The 8,594-nt window shown below is 39.7% G+C and overlaps 1 protein-coding gene across 1 annotated transcript; it reads left to right on the top strand.

Moving 5' to 3' along the window:
* Positions 1–5,450: 5,450 nt before the first annotated feature.
* LOC146446923 (uncharacterized) lies at positions 5,451–8,542 on the top strand. The gene has a single exon (XM_085102838.1). It carries the CDS (start codon positions 5,662–5,664, stop codon positions 7,690–7,692), a length of 2,031 nt encoding a protein of 676 aa, XP_084958964.1. The 5' UTR covers positions 5,451–5,661; the 3' UTR covers positions 7,693–8,542.
* The last annotated feature ends 52 nt before the right edge of the window (positions 8,543–8,594 follow it).

Below are 8,594 nucleotides of genomic sequence, written 5' to 3'. Positions count from 1 at the left end.
TCCAATTTCTCCTTGTAATTTCAAAGACTATTCAACCCCCCAGGTCATGAGAATTAAGATTTTTATCAGCCAAGGTGGATTTTTTTTCTGATCTTTTAAACAACCAACACTCCCTAACCACAGTGTGGGGGCAATTAAGAGAGGAGAATTGGTTCTTTGATTCAATTTATCAGTGGACATATATGTATTCGAGACTTAAAATGGTCATGAGGTTCCATCGGTGGGCACAATTAATTTAGAACTTATTAATAATTATAATAATAATCAACCCTAACACTCATGAATGCAGTTCATTAAGAACTTTCAAACTTTTTAAACTGACTACTGAACTCAACTAACCTTCCAGTCCAGTTGATCATGCAAGCAGTGGGTCCATCTCACCCAGAAGGCACGTAGCCCTGGTGGCCTGCTTCTCGCGGCATGAATGCACCCCAGTCAGTCAGTGCTGAGTTGACGGCTTGACAGAAATAAATCCTTGTCAGAGGCTGACATCTGTCAGGCTGCAGACAGTCACAAGCAAAGCAAAACATCAAATCTGATTCTCATTAATGACTTTTTATAAGTGTGACACTGAGACTTTGGAGCAATACAAATTCAGATGGCTTTGCAAATAACAGAAAAATAAATTTAAAAAAAAAAAAAAAAAAAAGAAAACACACCCAAATTAATGATGGTGACGACGACGTGATGACAATATGAGACTGGGTCGAACATTTCGAGCCAGTTCAAGACTGCAATCAATGTCTGCTTTTCTCAAAATAGATCAATCTTCTGTTGTCAGCTGCATGATACACTTAAGCTGAACAACTCTAAAATATATCCCCAGTGCAGAATTTTTTGATTTGCTTTAGATCGGTTTCAATCAAACTCCCAGCCTAGCTTAAAACATTCAACTTGCCAGCTGGGATTAAACTTAACCCTCTGGTTGTCAAAATGCCTGAATCTGCAGTGAGTTTACTGCAATCAGTCACGATTCAGCCTCATTAGGGCCTAAGAGTGTTGAACATCCAATTTCTCCTTGTAATTTCAAAGACTATTCAACCCCCCAGGTCATGAGAATTAAGATTTTTATCAGCCAAGGTGGATTTTTTTTCTGATCTTTTAAACAACCAACACTCCCTAACCACAGTGTGGGGGCAATTAAGAGAGGAGAATTGGTTCTTTGATTCAATTTATCAGTGGACATATATGTATTCGAGACTTAAAATGGTCATGAGGTTCCATCGGTGGGCACAATTAATTTAGAACTTATTAATAATTATAATAATAATCAACCCTAACACTCATGAATGCAGTTCATTAAGAACTTTCAAACTTTTTAAACTGACTACTGAACTCAACTAACCTTCCAGTCCAGTTGATCATGCAAGCAGTGGGTCCATCTCACCCAGAAGGCACGTAGCCCTGGTGGCCTGCTTCTCGCGGCATGAATGCACCCCAGTCAGTCAGTGCTGAGTTGACGGCTTGACAGAAATAAATCCTTGTCAGAGGCTGACATCTGTCAGGCTGCAGACAGTCACAAGCAAAGCAAAACATCAAATCTGATTCTCATTAATGACTTTTTATAAGTGTGACACTGAGACTTTGGAGCAATACAAATTCAAGATTTTAAAGAGCCTGAGGAAGAACATTTATTTGAAATAAGCTAGTAAGTAAATTGATAAGCCATCAGGCCATCACTAAATAAATCACTAAATAAATTAATCTTGCACTCACTCATGAATGCAGTTCATTAAGAACTTTCAAACTATTTAAACTGACTACTGAACTCAATTCACCTTCCAGTCCAGTTGATCATGGAAGCAGTACGTCTCACCCAGAAGGCACGTACCCCTCGTGCGCCGAGTCGAGCGACATCAAATGCACCCCAGTCAGTCCTCGGAGTTCACGGCTTGACTTAAATCCTTGTCAGAGCCTTATCTGAGGCTGCAGACAGTGACAAGCAAAGCAAAAAATCAAATCTGATTGCACTGACACCTCATATGGTCCTGGGCACTCAGGCAAACTTTAAGTGTGAGACTACTAACAATTTTGATCAATACAAATTGAAGATTTTAAAGAGCCTGAGCAAAAACATTCATTTGAAATAAGCTAGTAAGTAAATTGTTAAGTCATCAGGCCATCACTATAACGACAGCACCTTCTAATAATTGTCATACTAAGTAACCGATGGATGAGATTGAGGAAAACGATTTGCAAATAACAGGAGCGATTCCGTGCAAAACTTTGACTTTACCAAAATATAATTTAAGAACGAATTCAATCTAAACTTCTCTCGAGTGTGCGATATTCTCTTGACAAAGAAATAAACAAACAAACAAACAATGCGAAAGAAATAGATTTCATACCTTTTTATGTAGTCTATCTTGCTTTAGCGATACAATATGAAAACATGGCTTCCGAAAGCACGAGGCTTGTGGACAAACGCCGTGATGCTCTTCCAAGCTGCACGAAAGCGAGATTTATGGGGATTTTTGGAGAAATCCTCATAAATTAAAACTCGCTTTAGTGTGACTGTGGTGTCCTTTAAATAATTAAAGAGCAAGCTCCATGACTCGGCCTGGCCTGGGCACCAGACGCGTGCATTGATAGGGGCTCGTTTGGCGTGCAAACGAACCCCTGCCATGCTGCGAAAAATTGGGGGGGGAATTTTGAGGAGGGATTGCAGTAGTTTCCAGATGGCTTAAAGGCCGCGCTAGGCTACCGAGGCTTGCACCCAACTTTTAAGCTCTTAAATATCAACTGTTAAAGATATGGGCGTGCATATATTAAACCGGTGCTTTCGCTACCGAGAAATGTGATTTCCTGTGTTTTCCCTTGCAGTTTATGTACTGAACGTGGTTTGGGTTTTTTTTTTTTTTTTTTTTGGGGGGGGGGGGGGGGTGTGACAATATATTTTACCAGATGTCAGCTGTATCTGCGTATATGAAAGCTACGCTCCTGGGCTGTCAAAAAAATATATTTTGTATTAAGTACATTTAAAACAGTAAACTCTATGCGAAAATACAAAACAAAACAAAACAAAAAAAAAAAGGTGCGTGAAGAGTTATTTCGGAAAGTATAAATTTGACTACTTTTCGTTCATCAGGGAGACAACTGAGATATTTCCTGTTTGTTGATCGTCTGCAGGGATGTGACAGCTTTTTTGTCGGTAAAGTGAAATGGCCGATCTATTAAAACGGTTTTTTTTTAACAATAGAAATGACAATAAACTTCGGTCAAGTTCAAGGTGCTTTGCAATGTGGGTGCAAAAACATTGTTCAGGTTTGACTGTGTTTTAGAACTTTGATAAGCTTTTGTCTCTTAATAAAATGACATCGCTCTATGGACCTGAGGTCTGTTGTTTGTACGAGCCGGGATAAAAAAGGGTACAGTTCATTTTCGGAATAATTAGATTAGCACCAACCGGTAACTGGAACCAGGCACACGGACACGCTGTGTGAGGTCTTGTTGCATGAAAACAGCAAAACCTTCCTGGCAATTTTCAGTCGCCCACAAGTTAAAATCATGGAGATGCGCAAGTTCCATTAGGTATGAATAACCTCTATTGCTGTTTTCTTGTTTCTGCAGAAACTCAGTGTATTTAATGTCCTAAGCAGGTTGTTTTCTGCACGTACCTCTGTGTTATGTTAACAGCGGGAAGCAAAGTCCTGTTCTTTGCGTTGTCCAATCAGAACCGTTTGTTTTCTACTGAACATTACGTTTTAGCTCGTGATTACATGAGCAAAGTTCACATTGCGCGGGCACTTTGCTACTGGAAGCATGGTAAGTGAATTTTTTCTCGACCCGTAAACCGTAACATGTATAACTTCTCGGTATATTCTTAACTCGCTTTTAACTTATCCCGACTGTAGGCGCAGGTGAGATCGCCAAAGGTACCTTTTCACTCACTTGCTCTTTAATAGAGCTCCGAGAAGTTTCATTTCAACCTTGACCGTGTACGCCCCTTCTTGGCCTCGGAATCTAAAACAAGTGCTCGTTTATCTCAAGAGCTCTTATACATACATGCAATTCATACACTAACATTGGTTTCTGTGTAGAAGTAGGAACCTTTTAACAAGACCGAGCCATTATCACACAATTCAGTCCCTGCAATTTTGTTTTTCGGCCATTCAAAGTAACATCGCCCCTTGACGTTTAAAGCAAACACGAATCTGTGCCCAGTTATCTGTTAGGTTCTAAGGAAAAGGAGATGAACTTCCCTTTAATCGAAGTGGCCAGTGCAAATGAACTAATTGTCGGGTTTTTTTGTTTTCCTTACGCTATAGACCCTGACTTTTTTCACCGTGCCTAAGCTCGTTTTTGGAACGCGGAATTGTTGACACAACGAATTGGTAAGTCAAATCTCTGAATCTGTCTTTGTTTAACCGTTTGACATGGCAATTTACCCAGCATAAATGCACTAATTGGTTTTAATTTCACCTTTCCGATAGAGTATTTTTGACAGGCCTGGGTTTTCGCTTCAATTTGATATGGACAGTCTCTCTCCACTAAAGGCATTTTGGTGAGTCAAATCTTCGAATTAAAATTAAGGGTTGAATACTAAACCGGGTAGGGTAGATAAACCCCTATTGGGCAAACTAAATTTTAGAGTTACGGCCTATAATTGATTTAACATGTGAAAAGTACCCATGCCAGCACAAATGCACTAATTGTTTGTGTTTTTTTAAAACCTTTCCAATAGAGAACTTTCGACAGACCTGGTTTCCGTTTGATATGAACAACTTGACAGCGCCTCTCCACTGAAAGGAATTTTGGTGAGTCAAATCTTAAAAATTTTCCATATTGAAACGCATAAAGTCAGGGGGCTGTACCTCGCTGAACCGCGCTCGAGGGTTCAGTCTTTTAAGCAAACTAAATGTCCGGGGTTGATTTTTCATAAACCTTAAGTTCAAAATTTAGGGTTGAATACCAAGCCGGGAAGGGGTTCAGCTATTGGGCAACCCCGCAAGCGGGGTTCACCACTAATTGTTTGTGTGTTTTTTTTTAAATAGAGTACTTTTGACAGACCTGGTTTCCGTTTGAATTTGATAATGAACAACTTGACAGCGCCTCTCCACTGAAAGGAATTTTGGTGAGTCAAATCATAAAAATTTTCCATATTGAAACGCATAAAGTCAGGGGGTGTGCCTCGCTGAACCGCGCTCTAGGGTTCAGTCTTTTAAGCAAACTAAATGTCTGGGGTTGATTTTTCATAAACCTTAAGTTAAAAATTTAGGGTTGAACACCAAGCCGGGAAGGGGTTCAGTTATTGGGCAACCCCGCTAGCGGGGTTCAGCCTATTAAGCAAATTAAATTACTAGGATTTGCGGTCAAGGTTCAAGGATTTATGTATAGAATTTAGTGTAAGGTTTAGGGTTAGGGTTAGGGAGAGGACCCGTCCGGCCGAATTCATTTCTTTTTTAAAGGAATCTAAGGAAGGATCCTTCTTTGGGTGTGTTAGTCTGCGTGTATTCTTAAGTTGCTTTCTTTCTTTTTTCTCTTTTGCAGCAAGATTGATTGGTTCATGTAATAATTTTCAAGTATATAAAGACTGGTAAGGAGGCCTTTCTCAGATTGTCAACGAAACAGATTGCCGGCTACGTGGACAGGAGTCAATATAATTTTTTTTTGCATGTTATAGTTTAGCTTGCTATTTTGGGTGGAACTTTGATTGGCGAAATGGCTGTTCAGTTTGGCAATCTCAATGCAATAAGACGAGGAAAAGAATTGTTTTACTGTTTTTCCGAGGTCAAAAGCAAACTGTTTTTTAGTGTAGCGGAAGATCATTTATGTAATACACTGAATTTTCTGCAAATACAGACTTTAGTCTGTACAGAAGACGAGAACCGTTTTTTCTCCAGTCACCTTCCACCTCAAAATGGCCCTTTTAGATTAATAAGTGAACACAATTTATTACGTCTTCAAAGTAGCTATAGATTTCTATCGCATTTTTTGCAAACCTTTGAACCCCAAGTTCCTACTGTAACGGGCGACGTTTCAACAGGTTTTTCTCCGATAAAATCTCAAATACCTTGGAATTTTCAAAGTGAATTTGATCATACGCAAAATAACTGTTTAGACGACCAACCAGGGCCTTCCTCCAAAAATGACGATCTTGAAAGCGATGGCAGACACCTTGTGAATGTGGGTAGTAAACTGATTGGTTCTTCCGTAGAACCCGTCAGTGATGATGTAGTAACACAAGAAGCCTCTGACTCCTCTTGCAATGAAAGCAAAAAAGTTGCTTCCCTAAGTAGCGAGGAAATGTCACCCGAGCTCCTTTCAGACATCAAAGAAATACGAAGGTTTTATTCTTGCGAACTCAATTGTGACCGTGAAGGCAGTGCGTTGCAAAATGTGACTATTGACAAAATGATTGAAAGACTTTCTCGATTCATGTGGTATTTAAAAAACGTGAAAAAAGTCGATCCAAAATTTTCTTACTGTGCCGATGCGCAGATAATACAACAATTCTCAAATTACATGATGGATTCGCGTTCTGTAAAGGCAATAACTTGCAGTCGTTATATTTCCGCCTTCCTTAACGTGTTGAAAGTGCCATCAGTATCTAGTCAGATCAAAGATTGGACTGATTCAGTAGACAAAGTGAGGGCCATACAGAGACAGCTAGAACGCCTAGCACGGCGAGATAAAGTAGACGATTTGGCAAAAAAGCCTGCACTGGAAAAAGTGGTTTATAGCGAACTTTTAGAACTTTGCCGTGAATTAAAATGGGAAGTAAGCGAGAAAACTGGGTTGGACCAGGCAAGAAGTTGCATGAACTTATGTCTCCTACTGCTTTACTGTTCAGCTAACCCCGGGCGAGTTAAAGAATACATATCTTTGCGCATTTATGGCGGCCAAAACAGCGATGAGTGTAAGAATCAAAATTTTCTTTGCTTTAATCAAGACGGAACCACCATCTTGTATGAGGATGCTTACAAAACAAGACTCACTTATGGACCGAACAGAACAGATCTAACACCATTGACTTTTCTCACTAATTATTTGAAGATTTACTCCACTAAAATGAGAAACTTGCTTTTGGGGGGTAAAGAACATGATTTTTTGTTCGTCAATTCAAGAGGCGACCCCTTCACTCATGCTTCGTATACAAATTACGTGTCTTCGCTTTTCGAAAAATATTTTTCAATGAAGTTAACCACGGTCGATTTAAGAAAAGCAGTCGTAAATCATTTTTTGACTTTGCCCGGAAGTAACGATCCTGCGCTGAGAGAATCGTTTGCAACTTTAATGAAGCATTCCGTAAGGACGCAAAAGCGATTTTACGACGAACGTCCCTTGGCTCAGAAGAAAAGTAAGGCGCTAGATATGTTAAGCTCGACGGTTTCTCGAAGCCTTGACGAAGACGGTGTACTTATCTTGAGCGATGAAGACGAGGAAGGAAACATAGAATATCTTCCCATACCTGGCGATTTTGTTGCTTTAGTAGCGTCGAATTCTACTGAAAAATGTCCTGAAGTGTTCATTGGCAAAGTTTTAAGGTTATCGGAAGACCACAAAACAGCCTATCTAGCTGAGTATTCGGAGACTGAACCAGCAAAATTTAAACTCAATGCCGGTAAGAGTTTTAAAGAAGCTGTAAATGCATTGATTTATCCTATCGACCTCGTATACTTGCACTCTAACGGAATCTACGAGCTAAGAACACCGAAAATTGACATACATCGCCAAGTTCATAAGCAGTAAATGTTTTACAATGACTGAATAAGTTGAATAGTTTCTTGTGAGCGAAGTGTAAAGTACCTTTTTTGAATGTGGCAGGTAATCTATACCAAACAAGTTCATGGCTGAGATGACATATTGCGGCGAAGACCAAATGCTGTCACAAGTACTTAAAGAAATTGACCTCATCCCACAACTGTTCTTCGCGTTCATCGTCAGCAATGACAGAACAGTAATTTCCTTGAGTTCCGAAAGCTATTCTCGTTCAATTTCAACGAATTACTTGTCCTTCGCTAGTGATTTTTTCTCCGCGTTTCTTCGCAATAGCACTACATTTCGCATATGTAGCGTTTGCTTAAAACCGCACGGCCAAAATCAACTTTGTCTACCGAACAACTTCGATAAAGATTCTTTAGATTTACTTTTCAATATTTTGCAGTGGAATGTATGTGGCCCCCTATCTTTTTCTGAAAGTGACCTCGTATCTCTCGTACGGTTATGCGGTTTTTTACTTATAAGAACTGACATACTACACGCGTTTCTAGTTCAGTTGTTACCAGTCCGCGAAGTGAAGTTCTCAGAAAGTGGGCCAATATTTGTATATGAACTCTACAGAAACGGCTTTATGAAAATAGCCAAATTTTATTCGCAAGGTGTTTACCATCCAGACTTTTATAGCGTTTTACAAACCTGCACCAGTTATCGACAAGTCAAACGCAAGCTCCACAGCTTTCAACGCTTCGACAAGTTTGCGCGAAGGGACAAATTTCCGTCGGGAAGGTTCAGATTTTCGATTTGGGATGATAGCGACATTTAATATCCGTTCAAGCTGATATAAAGTGCTACTCAGCTAATATAAAGTTCAGCAAGGCAAAGTAAATAGCTTTATTGTGTCTTTTCGGGCGAGGGAAAGTTTTCCGAGTATT

Source organism: Pavona decussata, unplaced genomic scaffold, assembly GCF_977016875.1.
Source record: "Pavona decussata unplaced genomic scaffold, jaPavDecu1.1 SCAFFOLD_2956, whole genome shotgun sequence".
Taxonomy (NCBI): Eukaryota; Metazoa; Cnidaria; class Anthozoa; order Scleractinia; family Agariciidae; genus Pavona; species Pavona decussata.
Note: the sequence above shows the minus strand (reverse complement) of the source record. Positions and strands in the feature narration are given on the sequence as shown.